Source organism: Rhinolophus sinicus, chromosome 17 (assembly GCF_057876585.1).
Source record: "Rhinolophus sinicus isolate RSI-liver-muscle chromosome 17, RSI-T2T, whole genome shotgun sequence".
Taxonomy (NCBI): domain Eukaryota; kingdom Metazoa; phylum Chordata; class Mammalia; order Chiroptera; family Rhinolophidae; genus Rhinolophus; species Rhinolophus sinicus.
This window is the reverse complement of record NC_142517.1, coordinates 192,780,472-192,804,125: the sequence shown is the minus strand read 5'-3', so window position 1 is coordinate 192,804,125 and position 23,654 is coordinate 192,780,472. Positions and strand designations below refer to the sequence as shown.

The window sequence follows — 23,654 nt, the reverse complement described above, 5'->3', positions numbered from 1 at the left end:
CAATTTGATGCTACTGACAGTCCGTAACTTTTTATTTTCAAAAAAATTAAGCTAAACTGGTTGCCATGGAAACGATTATGATGTCACAGAGGATGACTTCTCATAATCTATAAGCGGCAAGAGCAGATGAGCTTGTAAGAAACAAAGATCTTGTTTTCATACAAATGTTCTCAAAATAAAACACAAAGGAGGAAAAATACCCACAGTACATAATGCAAAGAAAAAAACTGCTTCTAAATAGAGTGTTTTACAAAGTTTTCCATAAAGCCTCAGCTGCTCCTCAAAGCACAATCAGCTTGAACACGGATAGCAGACGTGAAATTACAGTATTCACGAAATTAGTATTCAGGTTGCACAATCTCTCCTTTCAAAGGCTTCAAGCATACTTTATGCATGCACAATTATAGAAGCAGGTAATGAGAGAGATTCTGATTTTCCCCTATTGTTGTTATTGTACTCAGCTAGATAAGGTTTGATAAAATTGCTTTGTTAAAAATAAATCTAAGCAACAACTTATTAATTCTATTGAAAAGATCTTTTGGCTTTTATTATAAGATGCATTGGATAATTTTTCTAAAACACACATTATTCTGTCCATGGAGATGGGTAGCAACCTATCAACTTTTAGTAAAGAATCAAAGCTCAGTAACAATTAATAATCTGCAAGCTATAGTAATTTTTTACAATTTTATTATTTCACATCACAATTAATTTTACTTCAATTATCAGAGATTTTAAAAAAGGATATTCAAAGTTTATGACTACGACCTCCTGAAATGCACAGATAAGATAAACAATATATCAAATGAATGGGTTGTGTCAAAATATACGAGTGCTTTCATTACATCACCTTAAATTTAATCCTATACTTTGATGGTCATTTGACAATACCCTCCTAAGTTAATTCTTCAGATTCTCAATATCATCCACAGAAACCTCAAATATTTCTTAGAATTAATCAAAGATTAAATAATAAAATTAATTATAATAAAGTTCTCACTCCCTGCAGTAAAAAAACACACAAAAAAACCTCTCCATCCAACTTGCAGCATACATTTACCTATAAAAATTTTAAATTTTTATATAACTGAGAGATATGAACTAAGTGAAAAGGAGATAAATTAACCATTCTGACTAAAGAAATCTACTATAGAACAATATTTTATATGAAAACAAAAGATAAGACTAAGATACATTGGGCTAGAATTCTGCATTACTATTAAGTGGTAGCATATACATTTAATTTTACTTTCAATTTAATGTACAAACTAATTATGCATCTTCATTCAAATGAAAATTGACTTTGTCAATTTCATTGAAAAATGTAAAATACTAGATTCACATAAAAGAAAAACAAATAAAAATAAAACAGTAAAAATTAAAAGTTCACGAAGTTCTCTAGCCTCAGTTAGTAAAATAAATTGAGAATATGTAACAGGTGTTTCTGAAAGCTAACCTTTAATCCTAGTTTTAGTTCTGTGATCATATTGAAGTCATATACTATTTTAAGACATAAGCTCATTTTTTTTAAAGTACATAATATGAATACAGTCTTCGAAATGCACACCAATGTTTGAGGTATATAGTGAGAACTGAAATATAACGATACTATAACTACTAAAAAGGACTAAAAACACTTGAGATGTACTTTTTATAAACACTACAAAGATTTGAACAAACCAAAGAGATGTTTGTTAATAAGTGTAAAAGACAATAGTAGCTTAGTTGAGTTAGCCAAAGTGCGAAGGCCTAAAAAAAAAAGACCGTAGATTTTTGAAAATAGAAAAAGACAAAGGAAACTGCATTAAAAGTGCTTTTAAATAATGAATGACTACACAGCATTGGAATATTTTATACTACTTTACTGATGAAGGAGTCCATCTCTATGATAATATTTATTAACAAAGATAGTAGTACCCAATCTGTGTAAATAAATCACTGTGTTAAGAAATAAGAACATTGTAAAAAATGATGACCCAGTCTTTCTCCAAAATTGCTCTTAGGTAGTAAGGGAGATAAGATACACATGCCTGAAAAAAACGTATTCTATTGTGAGCTACATGAAAACATTATTGATGTAGATAGTAGGCGCTAAGTTAACCTAAATGGTATTAGAAATCATGTATTTATAATGTATGGTAGCAACATAGTTCAGGGGCACAATACGTATAAAATGCGGTTTAGTGATTCAACAGAACTAAAGCTGCTTATAAATGTTACAGGATATGTTGTCTTTTCATAGACAAGGTTTTTTGTCTATAGTTTTTTTGTTTGTTTTTTGTAATTTGATTTAATTAAAAAAGCTTCAGTCAAAATTTTCCATTTTAAAGACTTCCAAGGAGGGAGAACAAAAAACTGGATAGTTTTTAGTCTTTGGGAGAAATATCTTAGTTTGCAAATTGCCAAAGACTTTGCACCCCTAAATGAGAGTGGCTTAATTTAGCTGTTTGTTGCTATGTGAGGTTTTCTTAGAAGTGACACAGATGCTCTAATTTACAGTTGGCCGAGGTCTGTATGGAAAAATATGAATCTGACATATTTCATTAGGATTACATTTGAAGAACAAGCATGAGAAATGGGTATTCTAATCCAGGTGGCAGATAATATGTTTATTTTTCTGATTTTTCTTTTTAAAAAATGAAAAAAAAAAAAAAAGGAAAAAAGTTGGGGAGGAAATCAATCGAAAAATAAGTTATGAATCTATGTGTCAGCTTTTATGACACTACATTAATTAACAGTACAACTGCAACTACACTAATTTAAGACTGTCCTTTGCAAAATTGCTTTTGAGAACATTTTTTGCTTAATTTATTAAAGAAACATGATATAACCCTGATGAGGGTACAGGGCTATTGTCACCCTTGCTTTGACCAGTTACAAATATTAACTCATTTAATCCTTATTTAATTAAAAAAATACAAGGTAAGTTCTACTATAACTTTTCAGTTTTAACAGACGAGGAAATAGAGATTAAGACATTGTATAACTGTTAGAAACAGTAATTATCAGAGCTGGGATTTGACTGTAGGCCTTCTGGAGAGAGGCTTTTAATCACTGTACGTACCACCAATGACACTTTTGTCAGTATCACCTGAGTCAAATTCCTCTTGGAACATTAAGCTGGGAAATTTTGTGTCTGTGTTTGCACTGATGATTTCATAGGCTTCCTAGACAATTAGAGCAATTAGTGTGGTTCCTCTTTTGCCTGGTTGCTAAGTTCAGAAGTAAGCTTTGTGTTCAACTGTGGCTTTTTTATAACCAGAATTATTTTTTTATTCCAAAATAGAGATTTATGTGTTACGATTATTTAGTTTCTGCATAAAAATCACCAATTGTTCCTCATCCGGTTTTTAACACACATCAATTTTGGAGGGTTCCTCTATTAATCCCAACATTTTCGAAAATACAGCTCGTTTTAGTGTCAGGAAGGGCAGTTAAGGCAGCCAGGCATTTCCTTGGGTGTCAGTCTGGGATTCATCGCTTCCCCCTTGAGAGAATACACGATGGGTAGTTTCTTACTCTTACGTTGGAAAAGCTGTCCTTGAAGAAAATAATTATGCAGAAGAATGCAAATACAGTCATCTCTGGTCAATTATTTGTGCCTGATAGCTTTAAAATAAAGTCCCCTTGGCCATGGATATCAAAGGCTTGCTGGTTGTTTTCAGCTATAAAAAAAAATGGTCTTGAAAAAGACAGTTAAGAAAGAGCAGGGTCTAAATGACAGTGCTGTCAGGCTGGGCTGTGCAAACACAGAACACTTACCAGTTTGCTTAAAAAAAAAAAAAATCCCACAATAGGGATCCTGTATAATTTCAAATCAAACTCCTCATGGTCCTTAAAATACCCAAAACATCATTGAGACAGATCATAAGAAGGACAAGTGATTATTTTTAAAGTGAAGTGCATGACACAGTTCGCCCAGTCATGTTCGGGGTGGGGGGAACCCCAAAATCCCTAGGACTCGATTAGCAACATGAATTGATTTTTACCACACCGAAATGAAGGTATAAAGTCAGTCTGTGTTTCTGTGAAATTCAAAGGTGATTCGGAAGTAGGATCATTGTTTATTGCTCCATTAGGACAGACCCAAGAAATGCTTTTTAAAAAACCTGAGCCGTCCCCTGCAGACCCTGGTCAGACTCTGGGCCACTCTAGGGTTCCTAGGCAGGCCAGGGATCATCCGCTTGATTCACAGTGATTCAGGTTTGCCTGTTTCTGCAAGTGGCTGCATGTTGGGGGACGGGTGACCTGGTCGTGCCCACACTGGGCACATCTACACCTTGTAGTTGAGTTAGGTATTGGTATACATCTCGTTGATGACGGCACTGTAGTTGACCAGGAAGAGGCGATCTTCTCCAGGCACTCCTCCTCTGTCACATTCTGGCCTGTGGAGAGTGCTTCCGGGAAGTCAGACTTATAGGGTGCCACGTACATCGCTGCGGGGAAGATCTGCACGATCCAGCCGTACTTCGTGAGGGCCATCTCATAGGCTTTGGTGGCACTGATGTGGATGAAGTTGGGATGGTTCTTATCCCGCTCCCCATCACAGATGCTCTGAAGGAAGACCTGGATGAAGCAGAGGCTTCGTGACGTTGCCACTTATGTCCGCCTTGATGGGAATAAACGCTGGGGACCCAAGGTATTGGAAGAAAGGTGGCTGGTGGGACACTGCCTCCAGGAAGGGCCGTCTTGATCTGCTTGTCCATGGGGGGGCGGCTTCAGCAGGTGCTCCGCCAGCAGCACCATTTCAGGGTTGAGGCCAGAGGTGATGCCCCAGCCTGTGCCGCTGGTATCCATGTCCCCCCATCCCCACTCTCTGGCCCCCTGGGACTTCCATAACTGTAATTTCTTGATGCTTTTTCTTTCTCCTTTGCTTCTTATTTTCTTTTATTTTATATATAGTTTTTCATCTTATTGTTCTCTGAATTTACTGTGAATGCAAGGTGTTTCAGGAAGTATTGGGGGATCAATCAATAATCAACGTCTAACAGTAACCACAAATCAGACTTGAACAGAACTCCTGCCTGTTTTCCAATTTATATATAAAAGAACTACAGGAGACCAGACATGGCTACCATCAATCATTTAAGATAAAGCATGGCTAAACTAAACTGAAAGGTCACCTGAAACAGTGATCTTCTTTTAATATTTAGCAATAAAAACATACACATTTAATTAAATTTGGCCTTTTCAAAGCATTCACTTTCTTTCAGTGGCATTAGAAGAACCATTGGCCACTAGGCCCACTTTATATGAGTATGATGAAGATGAGGACAATGGTGATCTATTAACTTTATCATTCGAGATAAAATGATGCCATGACGTTTTATCTTTCATCAAAGTCAGAGTAAAATGGTAGAGAATGAAAGACTGTGATTCTAGATGACTTGCTTCTATCCAGCCTGACTTGTATCATCAACGAGCCGATTAACACTGAGAAATCATTTAAATTCTATGGTTTGAGTATAATATAATTCAAACACATCTTCATTACAAAATTTCAACTCTCCTTCCAGTTAGACACTTTGATCACTCTCTGGTATTATCCTATCATTTTGTATATGAAGAAATAAGGACCAGAGAAATGAAGTGAGTCAATCAGAGTAAAATAGTACAAAGGTCTCCTGACTTCTAGAATCATGATTAAGAAATCAAACATTGCAGGTACACCCCATCCTTCTCCCTGTCAACCTGGTGGTTACTGCTGTTCTGAAAGTAGTATCTTTCTTTTCCATTTTACTATACTTTCACTAAACTTATGCAAGTAAACAATATCTAATATTGTTTTCAATGTTTTTAACAACGTAAGAATCCTTTTACAGTTGCCTTATTTCTCCCAATGTAATGTTTCAGATTTTATTCATGTTGATATATAAGTATACAACTGCTGTATAGTATTTCAATCAAGTGATTTACCTCTATTTATCTATTTTCTTGAATAGTTGCTTTCAACCTTTTTTTTGACCATGCAATCCATACAGGGTAAAAATACATTTTATGTGGTGACCCAGTAGGTACGTGTATCTGTGAAAGTTTACCTTTTTATTTATCCCTGTTATATGTGATGTACTCTATTTCATCATATTTCATGTTTTTAAAATAGTGGTTATGACACAATACATACTATATATATAGGCAATAATGGATTATAACCTGACATTTGAAAAACACTGTTCTAGGGAATATTTTTCAAACTGCTACAATACTGCAATACTCTGATACTCCTCTAGGATGGAGTGGGAAGCTAGGGATGGGGGAGTGAGTCCACCTTAGAACTTTTTTCAGAAAAGGAAAGATGTAACTAAATAGGAATAAATTAAACATGTAGATAGCTTAGGTTCAGAAAGCAAGTTTGTGAACCATGGTTTTAGGCAATGATTTCTTATCATGAGGTTGTTCTGAAAAAACATGCATAGATTTTTAACTAAATGATTCATATTTTAAATTGATGCTGCAAGCTTACTATGAACTTACTCCTGTGAACAGTCTATTTGTGAACTGGAATGAATTTAGAAAGTGAATAAAAACTACTCATTTTCACTTAGATATTTATTTGTCATGGAGACTGAAGAATGTCCATAGCTCAGGGAAATGTCTTTATATTTCCATAAGCTACATCGATAAACTTTATGCCTTCTTTGTATTGCAGTATATATGTGCAGATTAAACACAAATGACTTCATTGACTGAAAGGTCCGCTGTAATGGAGATTTCTGTGTTCGGTGGAAGTGGGACTATTTCTTTTTTTTAAGAAGGAATATTCAATTCCAATATGATACCTGTTATATTGGTCTTTGAAGGTGCATTTTAGCCTATGGTTCTGACTAGAGACAAAATAATATTTTGCTTTTAGCAAGGCTGTTCATTTATATTTGCTTTTTGGCATTGTCACCTGACTTAACTATTCCTTTCGTCATCAGCTCTCAGTGTACAATGCTTGGCAAAATCTAGTGACTTCGATGAATGAACCAGTCTTCCTAAGATCCAGAGGCCTTAAGCAACCTTGTGTTCTTATCCTGATTTTGAAAGAAGTAATGGAGTTGAATTGGCAGAGAAAGCTGAATCTGCTTAAGCTCAGAGGAAAGAACATTCAAAACATAAGTGCAGGGGGAAGCAAGTGTTAGGAGCCTATCTTCCCAATTAGGAGCCACTTTATGGAAACGGATCTGTAGGAACTTGGACTCTGAAACATTTATAAAGGCTTCTTAACTTGAATCTTTCACCTTGTAATACAATAGTTGCTGCAACCTCTGGCCAGTGTAAAGATATAAATAATACTACGCATATTTAACCTCTGAAGGTGTGGCTATCCATCTGATTCCTGATTAAAGGAGTCAGCAAGTTGATATGGAGATGGGAATGGCAGATTGGAGCTCCAGGTAAAGTCAACTCATCTCTCCCACTCTCTCAATTCAAACATTACTTGCTATCTCCTCTTCTCTGATTCAATATCCCACTGCTCTACCCCCTCCCGAACCTTTCTTACTATGGTCGCTGACACTCCTCTCTCAAGCAAAACAAACAAGCAAGCATATCCATCCTGTATCCTCTCACTTATTATTTTCAAATGCATTTCCTAAATAAAACAGCTCTTCCTTGAGGCCACTACTGCCCTTTAAACTAGTCAGGACAAGAAGAGGTCAAGGTAGGTACAGATGAATACCTGATGGTAGAGTATTAGATGTCAAATAGGTCATGTCTCACACATAGATAGGCAGTGGATCCAGTAGAACTCTATGCTGTTACCACATTCAATTAACCTCCTGAGAACACTGTAGACATTCAGTTTCCACATGGTTCAATATTGGTCTGTTACCCAACAGTTTGTTACTCAAAGGGCTGGATTTAACTACAGCAAAGGTTTTGTATGATTAATAAATATATTTAGCTATTTAGGAGACAGTATAACATGGTGGTTATTGCTATGGGCTTTCTAGAACTTAACACATGCCTTTGAGTCCAGCTTGACATTGTGGGACCCTGGACAAGATAATATTATCTCCAAGCTTCAATTTCTTTATGTGAAAATAGGGCTAATATTACCTCTCTTAATAATGAGTGTGAGGGGTAAATGAGATAATGTATGTAACGTGCGTATCACGATGCCTGGCATAAAAAAATGCTTATAATGATAATGATGAAATTTATATGGCTTTCCCAATCCCACAGATGCTCCAACTTCACTGACATCAGTTAAATCATCAACCTAATGTGCAACAGATTCTGCACAGGAGTTATTTCTCATAGGAGTAATGGTATACTTCAAAACCAGTCTTCCAATGAAACTGTTTCTGGAATATAGTTTATATGACTTTTGATGATATTCTTAGTCTACTGAGTAGGACTTTCCCAGGTGTCGAGTACCTCACCATGGCATCAAGTTTGAAGTACCTTTTTGAAGCTTGAACATAGCTGCTAGGGAGATACTGTGGGTGTTATTCTCATCCTCATATATCATGTCTTTAGTGTGCAGAATGCAACACTAACCTCTATATTAAGCTAACCTTTCTTTAAACCACAAGTCATGAGAACTGGGGGAGGTGACATTTTTTACTACCTGTAACTGACCTTTCTTTGATTCATTTCCCTGCCATACCACACACCCTCTTTCATTGTTATCAGGCAGGAAACGGCTCTCTGATTCTATCCTTGTATGGCTTTTAACTCCCTAGATTGCTAGGACCAGGCTATAAAAAGCGGGAAGGTTGAATTCCTGGATTCTTTCCTTCATTTTCTGTTTGTAATGTATTCTTCTATTTTCTTCAGTCCACATAGCATTGTTTAAACATGTGATTACAGTTTGCTGTACTGTTGAAGGATAAATACTGGCCATGTAATTCCATGGGTTTTCCACAGGAGTGAAAAAAAATCAGGATAATACTCTTACTGGCACTGGTTTACATACCAAATATTTCCCTTGAGATGCAACCTGTCATCACTCTACTTTAGACTATGGTTATCTCCAGCAGAATCCGACTGTTGGTATTAAAGATCTTTAGGCTAGTCTGTCCTATTTTCACCATCTGATTCCAACGTCAAATGATCATTTTTGGTTTTCTTTCTTTTCCTCATTGGTGCTTACTTTCCTTATCTAAATTAACGATCATTAGACAACGTCTTCTCCTTTTACTGTTAACCAAAAATTTAAATCACCTTTTTCTTTCCTTTTACTACTACTTTATTGGAGATTCCAATAACCTCATTATACTTTTTGTGTTTGATAATTTTAGGGTTTCTTAGAAATGTTCTTTTCAATGCTTGTTAAGAGTTGTTTTTTGAGCATCAGCCACCTACACTTGACCCAGCTCAAAGTTCCTTCACTTTTGCATTAGTGGAACTCATTTCCTCAAATGTTGAACACATCTGCGTTTTATAGTAACTATGATAGCTTCTAATGACATTTTAAAAAATGTGTGCTTTCCTTTTTATTCAGAAACCTCTCCAGTCCTCACCCCCTTAGTCTACGTTTAACTTCCACAATTTATAATTCTCATTTGGGATAGAGATAGCTTATCATCTGCTCTACATCAAAACGTGCTCTCTAGAAGAAATCTGATATTATTCTATCAAAGTGTGAATTTAAGTCATAATGTTACCTTTTCTAGGGACATGGGTGTTTGTACAAGAGCCTTATCTCTAATTGCAAAGTGACACTTTTAAGAATTGTTAAAAGAAACTATTGTTCAACATGGACAGAACCAGAAGACCCTTACCATTTGGGACACACATGCCACCCAGACAGACCCCAGACTACGGATGTAGTCAGGGAGGCAAAGTTGGAAGGTATTAATATGACTTACGTATGAACTGGATTTGGTATCTTAGAATGTTTTCTTTGAAACTATGGTTCCAATTCTAGCTTCTTCATAGTGCCAATCTAGGTCGACAGGAGAATGTGAGACCATTGTTCCATATCCCACTTAAAAAGAGAACACCACTTCAAAGAGAACACCACCACCTGATAAAAATAAAACAAGCAATCGGTTTTAAAACATTGTACCTATGAGTTCTTTTTCATCCTCACTTTTTCAGGGATTTAAGTTAGTTTAGGGCACCTACTCTGGGTGATTATGTTCTATATCTAGCACAGCAACACCATCTAAATAAAAAATTAATATGTAATTAGTTTCCCAATTTTTTTCCCCTTGATATTAGGAAAGTATTACAATGTTTCGAATTATCTCCTCCTACCCACTGATAGAAACAAAACCAAAAATTAAAAACGTGGAGTTAATTCCTTGAACAAACAAAAATGAACTTTTATCCAAATTCCTTCAAAGGGTACTAGGGTTTCTAAATCTAAAACAGATAAAATAAACCATCCAAAGAAAGCAAAACTGGTGTTTCACAATGTACCTTTTACCTACACTGTCTTTTATATTCGTTTTGCTAATTGCACTTAGTGGTTACAGAATTAAATCTGTTACATTCTATGATAGTCGACCTGGTTCATGAATTAGCAAGTACTAACTCAAATAATTTGTTTATGAAACAGAGGGGTCACGTAAATGTATTTTACTCAAAATTATATTTGATACACAATTTTAATCACTTTTACTATTTATTCTTGTAAAGTTTATATTACATCAGTGAAGGCATTCTCACTCTTCACATGGACCATAATAAGCCAGAGCTGATCTATTAATTTGTAACATGACTTGTGATCCAAGATTTGACCAAATTATTTATGGAATGAGAATTTATCTCTGCTATCCAATCCTTTTTGTCCCTTGAAAACAGAGTTTAACACATGGAAACTCGGTGAGTATGTAATTAGCTCTATATTCACCCATTTAGTACATGTTTGAGTACCAACTCGTTACAAATACTGTGCTACTTCTGAGAAAACAATTGTTAGCAGGACAGACATAATCCTTGCCCTTAAAAAGATGACATTCTAGTGAGGGAGTGAGTTTCTCTTATAAAAACTCAACAAATGAATAAAATATTTACAAATTGTATAAGGAAGGAAATGTGCAAGGTGGTAACAGGGCTTGGTGCTGGGAAGGCAATTTTGATAGGATGGTACAGAAAGGATCAGAAAGAATCAGCTGAAAAATGGTGGGGGTCAGATATGTTTTCTCCTTGGATATAGTGGGAAGAGTATGGTATTGCAGTTCCCCAGTGGTACATTTTTATGCATAGTCTAAATATATATATGTACTTTTAAAGTGTATGCAGTGTTTATGACAAAAGATGGAAATAAATATATTCTCTACTATAAAAATACTGTTGAGAAAAATTGTGAACAAAGTTAATTACTACAATTTATACAAACGTTCCTTTCCACAAGTGGAACTATAAGTCTCAGAGCCAGGACTATTCCACTGCAGAGGACAAAATAGAACCCCTAGTTTTTAGCATGTACATATAATTTTGACTTCTTTGGATAAGTTGGATATACCATGACATGCAAATGAGAAAGGTACAGAAGATGTTAAAAAGAGGGACAAGTTTCCCAAAGTGGTTTAATTCTCACAAGTGGTCATGAGATTTATGCTAAATTAGACTGCCCCTTGCCCAAATCCCCCATTCTTGGGGAAACAGTCATCAAACGTAAAATGTCTGAACACTTAGCCACTAGAGGGAGAGAGTGTGCCTCTGGTGACTAGGGAGCCAATGAAAGTAACTCATGGAAAGGATAGTCTTTCAAGAGCTTAATTTAGCTCTGATCAGCCAGGGGGCAAAGCTTTATCAACTGTGGTAGCTTTGGGGAACTTGAGGATGATTCCTTAAGACTTCACCTTGGAACCTCTTCTACCAAAGATTTCAATTGCTAAAATTATCTAGATATTTCATCTTAATTTTGACTATGTTTTAATTCACCTTTTCTAAGGACCTCCATAACTTTGCAGGTACTTAAACACTTAGGCTTAGTTTTTAGGAGGGATTTATGGCAATTTTAGAGAAGTTATGTTACCCTTTATGTAGTAGGAATTTATATATTACAAGTAATATTCCACTTTTCTAAGATAATTTAAGATTAAAATCTTTACAATCTATTGGGGTGATTAAAATGATTTGTAGAATTCTATTTTGTATTTCTCAAATATGACTTCAGGAAAATTACTTTTATTTAGGTAACTGACAGGATTAAAAAAAAAAAGGCTTTACCAACATACAGCTCTCAGGAATTGAAAATTGATTAATCTCTTCTGCAGTATGGCACCCTTTTCCACAATTTAATAACCAGCCTATTGGCACAATTGTTTAATAAATGCAGTGTATGAAATAAACGTTTAAAAATTCATTATAAAATGTCATAATATTACACAAGTTAATGGTATCCATTATTTAGTGTATATCAATGTGAATGAATTCCGTCCCCATCTCAAAATCTAAAGAAAAGACTCAGAATTTCCCAGACTTAGAGTGGTGCTTAAGATATACTTGATTTTATTTTCAATGTATCATTTCTCTTTCCTCAGCAGGAAAAAGACAAAACAAAACAAAACAACAAAACTCAGCGACTATTTCTGGGATTCTTGAAAGGTGTAGGAGTTCGCAGCCCGCTCCTACTCTTTCAGCATTGATTTTCTTTACAATCTATGATATGGTTTCTCAGAAGTGCTGTGTGGCAGTCCCGATAATTTCATGTGTTTTCAAATTTAAGGCACCCAGACTACACAGTTCAGTATTTTCAGCTCCTTTCATTTTCCTTTTCCCTTTAATTATAGAAGTCTCTATTCCCTCTTTTTGCAAATGTGGTCAAGAAAGATGCTAAATGTTATTTGTAGAAAGAACATGCATTTAACAGAACGATGTATATGTCCTCCCCTCCCCCCCCCAAAAAAAGCTGAGCTATAACTAATGGATGATATTGATGGGCAACACTTACTCCTAACAACCTTTTGGACCCTCACCCGCTCACTCTGACTTCGGGGTATGTGGCAGTTGCCTGGGGGAGAAAAAGCAAGCAAACACTCTAATTTTAAACTTGCACTGTAAAGCACTTTCAAAGTAGTAATAGTTGAGCTTCAGCTCAGACCTGAATCTCCTTCTCAATCTATTCCCTAGGACTCCCCCTATCCTGAATCAAGTCCTGGTCTACCGGGTGCCGTTTACTGAAATTATACGGCATAGTTTATTGCGAAGTCTGAGTGGGTGGGTCCACGCGCACACCGCGACTCGGGCCAGGACGCCGATCCCGGAGCTCCGCGTCGGGCGCCTGGATCGCCCTCCGCACCCTCCGCCCGGCCTCGCCACAGATCCCAGTTTGAAAGAAAACTTCACGCGGCCGAAATGAACCTCCCCTCACCGTGGCAATCCTTCCTTCCCAGCCGGCAGAAAAGGTGAGATTTGTTATGACTTGGGGGGAGTGGGCTGGGGTCGCCGTGGCACTCTCGGAAGCGGGTTACCTGGTCCCCCTTTGGGGGAGGGGTCCGCCGTCTGGGGGCCGCAGGGCTGGGGGCGTCGCGGTCGGGCGCGCGGGTGGGCGCGAGGGAGTACGCGCGTCGCGGAGCCGCCGGGGCAGCACTTGTCCTGTAATCGATTGCCGAGCGCGCCGAGCGGCCCTGCGCGCAGACACGCGCACACGCGCCTTCGCCAGCCCGCGCGCGCACACTCACACACTCACACACACCCAGGCGGCCAAGCCCCGCACACACGCACACACACACACGCGCGCGCGGGCGCGCACGCACGGCCGCCCGCGCCCAGCGCCCCGGGCCCCGCTGCCCGCCGTCGCTGCCGCCAGCCCGCCCTCCGCCCGCGGGCGTCTGCGCGAGCCCGGCCGGCGGGGGAGATGTGCTCGGGCCCCGGCGGATCGGTTTCTCGGGGTTTGACCAGCTGTCCCGGGCTAACCCTGCTCCTCGCTGAAGATGGAGGAAGTAAAAACAGGATTACCCTTAGCTACAGATCCACTGCCTTAGTTTCCACCACCAACTGCAGTGCACAAACACACGTTAGGCACAGGAAAGAAAGAAAGAGAGAGGACACACTAACAGTAAACACAAACAAAAGGGTGATGGGATTATTTTACTGCATGCACTGCTGAGGTAAATCTCCGCTTGGCTTTTGCGTGGTGAAGAACAGCTCTTGTTTTATTTGTCTTCTGATTCATAGATTATATATAAATATGTGTGTCTGATTTGGAAAGGGGGGGAGTGTTTTCAAAGTTAAGTGTAATTATATGGCATCTCGTTTTGCACTGTGATGTGATCAAATGACTTGTTGCTGTTAACCAGTAATAATAATAATAATGCAGATATTTTTCTCTGGGAGGGATGGATTGTGGTTATGATTAGGGTAATGATTTCTGTAAAGGACGCTCAGGGAATCTGGTTGGAGATGATGTCCTTTGCCTTAATGTATCGTCCCCTCCTTGTAATCTGTTTCTGCGATGTTAATCGATTAATCAGTTCTCAGCTCTATACGTAGCTGTCATGGATTTGGACTTGTTTTGCTTTGTTTTAATTTGAATTCAAGAAAGATTGGGTAGCCTGGAATAAATTGCAGCTGTCCAGATAGGATATCCAGATCCTGTTGGAATTAAAGAAAAGAGAAAAAAAAAAAAAATGGTATGACACATGTAAAAAGGCAGCAGTTAAATCACTTTGACAGGTTCTAGTCTGGGCGAAAGAGATGGAATTAAGATTTATTTATTTATTTATTTATTTGCCAAGGGCGAAAACCAGTCCTGTGAAGTTGGCCTAGGTTCCTTGCTGGGTTCTGACTGACTGTCCCTCCCCTCTAACCCCCCCCCCCCCCCTTTTCTTTCAGTTTTCTTGTCTTAGGTTTTGGTCGATTCTTAAAGAACCGGTGGATCAAGTTTTTTCTCTTCTTGTTAATCGCATTGCTGTAGCACTGACTGACCTCTCTCTCTCTCTTTTTTTTCCTTTCCTGAAAGTACGTGGTGCCATTCCTGAGTGACTTTTCCTACTAGACCATCCCAAAGGGACGAGGGGGAGGGGTGGAGGGAGGAGGAGGAGGTGGTGGAGGAGGAGGAGAAGGGGGGTGTTCCTTCTCTCTCATTTCTTGGTTTTGTTTATCAGCCGATCTGTTTGCTGGATTTGGGCTCGGAATGACCCACCTGTAAAGTGCTTTTCCTTCCTCCTCGCCTTGAACTCTGCAGGGGGCTTGGCTTGGAGGGGGCAAGGGAGGGAAAGAGAGAAGGGGGGAACACAAAAAACTTCTTTCTTTCTCTCTCCGTTTATCTTCAGCCCGACATTGTCACCTCCTCTTTGAGGGGTTAGAAGAAGCTGAGATCTCCCGACAGAGCTGGAAATGGTGATGAATCTTTTTTAATCAAAGGACAATTTCTTTTGTATGTACATTTCGCTTCTCTTTCTCCTTTCCTTTTCCTTTCTTTCCTTCTCTGAGGGTTAATAACCATTTCATTGATGGGGCAGACTTCTTTCACTTCTCCCTGACGTTTCTTTCTTTTTAATATGTGTGTGTTAAATGTGTACATTTTTAAAGAGATAAACTCATTTGTAAAATATCCGAAGAAACTGCGCCCCTTTTAAACTTTACGGATGCCTTACTTTAAAGCCTTATGTAATCATAATTTGAAAGAATTTGATAACAGTACAGCAGGTTGAAATTTAAGTGCTATGTAGTGGCTGAGTTGGGAATTTGATCTGATTATTCCATAAAGAAAGAAAGAAAAGTTTTTTGGGGGTAGGGAGGGTGGTGGTGAAGAAGGGGAGGGGAGGGAGAAGGGAAGTGGTTTTGGAGACAAGAAGTGAAGCTGCCTGTTTTCCAGTAAGTAATGGAGAAATTCCAGGAGCCAGGGCTAAATATACTTGGCGATCAATACAGAAATGGCTCATTGTGAATAATTTAGCTGCTGGTGCAGTGAGAGTTTTGAAACTAAAGGCAAAAAGGACCAGGGCCAAGGGGAAAAAAAAATAAGTAAAAATCTCCTCAGGACGTGTCAATTCTTTAAACTTTTTCCTTCAAAGAATACAGTTAACTTATTGATCTTTTCATTATGTGAAATCAAAGCTAGGGGGTGTCATCTCATACAACTTATTTTTGTTTCTGAGAATTAAGTTCTTGTTTTGCGTCATTGGTGCATGAGAATAATTCCCCAAACTTTAAAAAAGTGGTTCCCTTCCCAAAAGCAAAAAGTTTATGAAATTTTCAAAATCAGAATGTATTAAATAAGCTTGGCATTTATGTCCAACTAGGGTCTAGCAAGAAATTAAGGTTACATTGAACAGGTGCTTACCCAGAACTTGGGGTAGACTAAAGTGTCAATATAAGTTTGGAAGTTGGGTCAGTGCTGCAGAAATCTTAGAGACACACTTGGGCACTAAGTTTTTTTGTTTTGTTTTGTTTTCCTATGTTTGTTTTTCCTCCCCCCTCACTATTAGAACATGATGAACCAACTTGCAACAATTGTGAATAGAGCTATCTGTATACTAGGGAAGTCCTCAAATGCTGTACGATTGTGGGCAGTAGGGAATGGTAAAATACTTAAATCCCAGTTAAAGCTGGCATGTTTGAGATGTAACCCATTTTTTTTTTTTCTTTCTACCAAGTAAATTCTGATTAAGGGAGTCATTCCTTTCTTGCTACAGCCCATCTCACAGCACACTTATCTTTCCTATCCTATCTCCAGCAGGAATCAGATCATTTGCAGAAAGAGTTCAGTGACTTGCAAATGAGCACATACAGTACGCTGTAGTATGTTTCTTGGGCACAGGTTGCAGCAGCAGCAGCAACATGGGCTAACTGGAGCTTCAAATAAGTTAAGCATTTAATGGCAGAACTGAAAGGAATCATTGTGTTAAGGGTATAATCTTTTGTATTGCAGCACTGCACTTTGACTATGGAAACAGAGGCTATTGATGGCTATATAACGTGTAAGTATTCATTTCCATTAATTTTGTTTATTGGCTATTAAATTATGCGTTCGTGTTACCTGTATTTTAACTTCTCAGTTGTAAGTTTTTATTACAAATTTTCTACTCTTCTTTTCTGTCTGTTCGCAGTTTTCACCTTTAAGTTAGTTTGAGAAAATAACAGCACACAAGTGAAATAAGAAGGAAATATAGAAATATGCTTACTGTATTAAGGATACCATGTATATCAGTAGCTTAGCAGATCCACACTTTCCTACTTGATTACCTAAGTTTGGAATAGGTCATATTACATATATGTCTACTAATATGGCGTGAACTAAATATTTACTACTCTGCAACCCAATTTTTGAGACGCATAATGTGAAAGACTTAGCTTCCTCAAGTTGACATGTTTTAGCCAATTCTTCTTTCTAACATCCAGCTCTCTGATAGCTAGCGTTTTTTTGGAAAATGCTCCTTATGAGTATTGTATGCTTAATGATTAAATTAAATGTTAAAAGAAACTTTTTTTTTTCAAATAAGGGTACTTTAGAAATCAACTACTCTAATTCCCCTCATTTTGCAGTTGACATTATTGTGATAATGAAATTTTGTAATTTTTTTATTTTTATCGTGAGCTGGTTGTGGTTTTTCATTTCATTCATTTACTATATATTTCTAAATGATATTTCCTTGTAGTTTCTTTTAAGGGAAAAATGTTTTACATGACAATTTCAAGGCTATTTATGTCACTGCATGTATGAAACAAAGTTGCTAATTAGATTTCATGTGGCAATGAACAGAGACCAAAATATTTTATTTTGTGAAACCAGGTGACAATGAGCTTTCACCTGAAAGGGAGCACTCTAACATGGCAATTGACCTCACTTCAAGCACACCCAATGGACAGCATGCCTCACCGAGTCACATGACAAGCAGTAAGTCTTCATTTTATGATTTTTTTTTTTTTCTATTTCTCTAGGGACAGACTTGAATTTGTTAGGTCTGTGGGGTCCTCTCACATTGTGGTGTAGCTGCAGCTATAGATTTTGCTAAAGAAAGAACAACAGAGATTTATTCCTATTCATTCTAGTATCGTAAAACATGAGCCTGCTTACTAGTCTGAACTATCCCAAGGTGGCATTTGGGAGCTGGTGCTTACCTGTATCAGGTAAGAAACGTTAGGCTTTGCGGGTTATTGTTTTAACTTGCCAGTTTTATGACTAGAGTTGTTGTTGTTGGGTAGGGAAAAAAAAGATGGAATCACGTCATTTCCAAAAGACTCTTCACAGTAAAAAAAAAAATGAAATAATTTTATATTGCCTTGGTACAAAGCTAATTCATTAATGGTAGAATTGCAATGTTGCTTTTTTTTTTTTTTTTTTTTAACGTGAAAGTTTCTCCTCCAAAGCATTGGGAGTGAAGTGTAATTGAAATTTATGGAACTCATTTACATCCATTTCTCTAACAAAGTGAAAGCATTTTGTTTTAGATTGTCTAGAGAAGAACTGAGAAAATTTGGAAGGATATTTTAAACTTAGAGGAATAGATAGTTTTGGCTATTGTTTTGATGAAGAATCATTCATTGATGTTGTAGACATTGTTTTGTGTAATAAAAGAGCAATTTATATGCTGTCAGTGACAGAAGACAAGATAAGAATTTTTTTTTTCAGTTATAATGTTTTATCAGTTCAAGTGCAAATGCTCTATTATTCCTATTCAAACATAGTTTGAAATCTTGTGTTTCCCTTATACTTTTAGCATGTGTTACATTTTTATATAGAAAGTACATTTGACTTATATGTAACTACATTTAATTTAAAAGTTTTCTATTTGGGTGATATGTGAACCAAAGGCATTTTCGTTTTCTTTTTTTGTTAAATGAAGGTTTAATAACTAAAGGAAACTGAATCATTTACTGAATTATGAGCACATTCTTAAGTTAATTCTGATTATCTGGAGAGAACAAATTTTCCTTTCCACTTCCCTCTTATAATGCTCAAAACTTAAGGTTATTATAAAGCTACTAGCTTTGTAAGTAGTAAAGACTTCTGAATTATAAGCAGAAGTGTATAGAGTACTATTGAATACATTTTGCAATTCATTAAATTTAAGTGATTCTAGCTATTGACTCAAAATTTTGATTAAACTATGTGAATTTACTTATTTAATAGTTTTCTTTCTCTTTATTAATGTGAAATACTTCCTAGGAAGATTTCACTCTAGAAGCAGTCGTTGGAATTCCTTTAGGAAGTAGAAAGAAAAATTAATAGCTAGTGAGTGAATGTATATTAATTTATAGTGCTAATCTCTTAAAATGGATCTTGTAGCATTAATTTATTTTTTTGCTAGTTGGCTATTTATTTGATAAAAGTTATATTACTACTATAATGTAGGCAGTACAATGCTTACATTTTAACATTAATGTCACTGATTTATTGGTAGAATAGATTTGTGTTTCTTAGATATTTTTTGTATAATTTCCTAAAGAGTAAGGCTAGATTAATATGCAATTTCTGATAACCAAATATTTAGCTATTGGTTTTACAAACATTGAATATAGGGGGTAGATAATAATGTTAATTGAGACATTTGATTGTTATCCCCTAGCCACCATTAAAAATATCAGCAGGCAAATGCTTTTTAATTGGTTAATTGGCTCCCCTTGCTTGTGAATTTGATTCTGGTTTGCAAGTACTCTCTTCAAAAAAGGCAGCTCACCCATTTATTTTAAATAAATAGTGCAGAGTATAGGCATGTTCAATTTGAACAAATAAGAACTGTGCTTTTGACATTTGAGCTTTTCACACCCAACCACAGCAAAATTATGTTTAGTAAAGCGATTTGTTTTTTTTAGTTTTTTTTAAACTTACTAGCCTGTGGCAATTTCATGTTAGAATAGTTTTTGGCTAAGCTGCACGTGTTTTCACATTCTTTTCCAAAGAGTTGCAGGTTAAATATGTTGGCTCTCACTTCAGAGCTGTCTGTTGCATCCGTTATGTAGCCTCTATTTACAGTATCTAGGTTACCCACTTAGGTGTTAGATGGAGAAGATACCCATTTTTCCTTTCGTTAGATCTAGGGGAATATCAGCATTTTAGATTGCCAAAGCAAATAGTGGTAGAGAGGGACCGTTGTCTATTAATTTGAACAAGAAACCTAGAATCAATCACTCGGATGTTTTTCTGTGACTTGAAATAATTTTTTCTGTGCTTGTGACCTGTTAAATCATTTGTGTCCAAGATCATTGGTTTTTGTAAATCCCTTGCATTGTTGGCTTTATTAAATGAAAAGAACTTAATTTACTTTCTTCATTTTTTTTTTAAATATCTTCAAATATGCTTCCTGAAGGGCTGTTGCTTCCAAAAACAGAACTGCAGTTTTGATTGAAAGTATTAAAACCTAAAGTAAATGTGAAAATCTTTAGGATAACCTCCAGGAGCAGACAGGAGAGAATGGGAGTATATGTGTAAGAGGGGAAAACATATTTTAAAACAGTTTACAAAATGAACTAATGAAAACCTTTGATTTTTATAAAATAACTAACATTCTAGCTGTAAAGGCTTGATGAGAGGTGATAGCCCACTTATTTTGGCTTTAGGAAACTGGTCAGTTATGCTGTAAGGTCCTAGTCATTTGTTTAGATTATTTGATGTACATCTTGCTGCCAGCTAGTGTATAAAAATAATGACAGCAGCTATCATTATTTGACAGTGCTGGAAGAGAGCACAGGCGACTTGGGAGAGAACTAAAAATGTTACAATGCCTGACAGTTTTTTGGTTTTAAAAGTCAGCATGTCTGATCATCTTAGAAAGAAGGAAAGGGTGTAAGTGATCTTAACATTTTATAATGACTACTTCCTATGTTTTCAAATGAATTTTCTTAGAGAACTTTAGACTTTTTCTTCTGGAGCAAGGATGTCTTTGATAAGAAGATGAGAATTGTTGCCTGAGATCATTAGTGTACATATTGAGAGTGCTGACAAGCTTCGGTGTCAGGGATGACAGTATATGCCTTGATGGAAATACTGGAAATACACAGTGTTAAGTGATTTTAAAAATAGAACCTGGAAGTTAAGAATCTGAGACAGACAACTCAGACAGAACAATACAAAAATAATCCATATTGTATTTCGGCCCATCAGATGAAACTTTGTGATTCCCTCTGTTTCTGGGGTAGTTCATTTCCAGTTCTTGCAAAGTTGTTTCAGTATCAGTTTCAAACTGGTCTATACCTGCTGCTGCCTATTTTGAAAAATGTTTAAGGTTCAGAAATTGTAATTAATCTCATTTTTGTTATCACCTACTTGTCTAATGCCAATGAGTAAATTTTATTTGGAGATAGTTAAATGGTATGAAAAGTCATCGTGGCACAAACTTTGTTTCTATTCCTTTAAAACCTTTCCATGGATCAAGTTCACAGTCAGTACTATTTATCAGTCAGTTTGATGGTCAGGTGGCATGTATGGAATTGGAAGAAGTAGTAATTCTCGTTTTACAAGACTGACCAATAATCAGGTCAGGGAATCTAGTTTATTCTTTTCAGAGTGCTTCACACTTTTTTTTTTCCTTAGCTAGTTTCCATTTTTAGAACCTAGTGAAGCAGAAATATATTATGATTTCCATTTTTCATATGTGGAAATGGAAGCTTAAAAAAATCAGTTGGCCACTTAGGTCCCTTAGCAGAAGGAAAAGTTGTCAGCATTGAGACATAAAACTGTGATATTACCTTGCAGGTTAGTTAGATGACTTAACTGATATTTCTTTATAATGTCATTAGCTCAGGGTGCCCACCATGTCCAATACTGACCCATGTTTTGGTGACAAAAACAGTATTACAGCAGTGGGAGAGGGTTAGTATGAAGGTGCAATTATATCAGATAATCTTGTTAGGCCGATGCTCTAGTATACTTTTAAAAATATAGCTTATCTTATGGGACTCACCAGGTTTCTGAGTTGTCTTCTATAGCTTAGTTTGGCACTCACCCTTGCTTGGGTTTCCATAGGATACACCCTACTATAACACCAGAGGGACTTGATATAAAAACTCACTCTTTTTTTTCTGTTTTTAAAAATTTGCTTTAATTATTAGTTTCAGGTGTACAAAACAACACAATGATTACGCGTTTATACCCCTCACAAGGTGATAACCCCCCAAGTCACTCTGTTTTGAATTGTAGTACTGAGGCTTGTGCATATATCCAACATACCTAACATTTAGTTTTCACTTGTTTGAACATTTAAAAAAAAGTTTGATTTGATTTCTTTATACCTATCAGAGGTAAATGTCATGGCTATGTACCGAAAAGGGGGCTGGGGGCTGGGGGAAGGAACTAAAGGAAGTATCTATGTATGGGACATTAACAACAAAAATACTGTGCTGTGTTTTTCCTTTGTACCTCGTTTTCCCCTTTCCCCATCTTTAGGGTACTTCAAAGTAAGAATAAAATTCTGTGTTTGAAAAACAAAACAACTTACCATAGAAGCGTTATTCTTATTGTCTCTATCTTTGTCCAAAGCTGTCCTTCCCACTGGAGGTACACTTTTTAAAAAAATGTACCATGATTAATTAGTTTCTATCAGGAGTCTTCCTTCACGCCCTGGTGAATTGAGATCTCTGGGTATCATGCTCTTCTCTCCTAACTTTGAATGTTGATATATTTTGACCTTACGATGTTCTGAAAGATCAATAGCAGGGTTACAGTCCTAAAATGAGTAGAATATATTGTTTTTCTTTGTTTGTTCCTTTATATCTCTTTATATCAAATATATTTATTGATCTGATAGTATTTTCCTTTTGTGAATTAATCAATACTCAGAACATCTCTGCTTTGAAATAGGTAAGGAGTATTTGGGAACTATTTCCCATGTCATAAATGTTTAATCACCACTGGAACAGGAGAAGGAAGTGGGGGCATAATTTATTGAGTATACACAGGATGCCCAGAACTGTGCTTTATGCATCCATATTATTTCACACAGTTCCCACAATAGATCTGTGACGTAAGTAGCTACTCCATTTTATAACACAGAAAACTGAGGCTCAGAAGCAGTAGATTGTAAATGTTTAAAAACGTAGGCTTTGGAGTTAGATGGGCCTGTGTTAGAATTCCTACTTTGCCACTGACTTGCTGTGTAACCTTAGGCATGTAACTACACATCTCTGAGCTCCAGTTTTCTTATCTGTAGCATGGGGATAAGCAATACCTACACCGTGGACTGTTGTGAGGTTTATGTGAGGCAATATATGCAAAATACTTAGCACAGTCTCTGGTACATCTAATAAATAATCACTTCTGCTATCAGAGTAGGCAAGTTAGTTTCCCATTGACCCATGACTCATAAGAAAAGGAGTTTGTTTTCAAATCCAGATGTGCTTGAAATTCAGATCTTTTGGTGTTTCCTTTTTACTACGTAGGTCCATGGAACAGAGGCAGGCATTTGTAATAATTTAGGGTTACAAATTGAAGAAAAAAAGCCATCTATGAAGATTTCAGTTAAAAAATAGGAAAGTTTGTTTATATATTAGAAGTTCTGTTTATTGGGTTTCAGTCTTCCTGAGTTTTCTGTTTTTTGTTTTTTTTTTTGGTTAGATGTAAAGAAAAGTCATTATTTACATCAGTGCTCCAAAGACACCAGTCATTGAGAATGGAAAAAGAAAAGTCATTTTAATAGAGTAACCTATCCATATCTAGAATCAATTCTTTCTTAGAAAGTTTGCATCTAAAATTTCACCTTATTGATACTTCCGGTAATATCATAAATCTCATTTGATGATACTAACAAGTGGTAGGCCTGATGGTCACTAATTGTACATTTTGGGGGTAATAGTTCTGGTGTTTTAAATTTGAAGTAAGCTTAAAC

General features: G+C 36.6%; 1 protein-coding gene and 1 pseudogene across 8 annotated transcripts in view; one reads left to right on the top strand and one right to left on the bottom strand.

The window, feature by feature from the left end:
• Window positions 1-4,273: 4,273 nt before the first annotated feature.
• On the bottom strand, window positions 4,274-13,538 carry LOC109445060 (glycolipid transfer protein pseudogene; annotated as a pseudogene). The gene is made up of 3 exons (XR_012489640.2): window positions 13,359-13,538; window positions 9,801-9,958; window positions 4,274-4,930 (listed from the first exon to the last, which is right to left on the bottom strand). The product of XR_012489640.2 is annotated as a glycolipid transfer protein pseudogene (transcript).
• The window catches only part of IKZF2 (IKAROS family zinc finger 2), a 149,504-nt gene continuing 138,967 nt past the window's right edge, over window positions 13,118-23,654 (top strand). Inside the window, exons 1-4 of one of the 7 annotated variants that reach the window (XM_074312718.2) lie at window positions 13,827-13,997; window positions 15,162-15,228; window positions 16,763-16,811; window positions 17,624-17,728. In XM_074312718.2, coding sequence (XP_074168819.1) covers window positions 15,226-15,228; window positions 16,763-16,811; window positions 17,624-17,728 — 157 coding nt within the window. In that variant the 5' untranslated portion in view covers window positions 13,827-13,997; window positions 15,162-15,225. Of the gene's footprint in view, window positions 13,293-13,721; window positions 13,998-15,020; window positions 15,266-16,762; window positions 16,812-17,623; window positions 17,729-17,800; window positions 17,962-23,654 lie in introns of those variants that run through there. The other 6 variants (XM_074312725.2, XM_019727022.3, XM_019727024.3 and 3 more) reach the window with 6 other exon arrangements.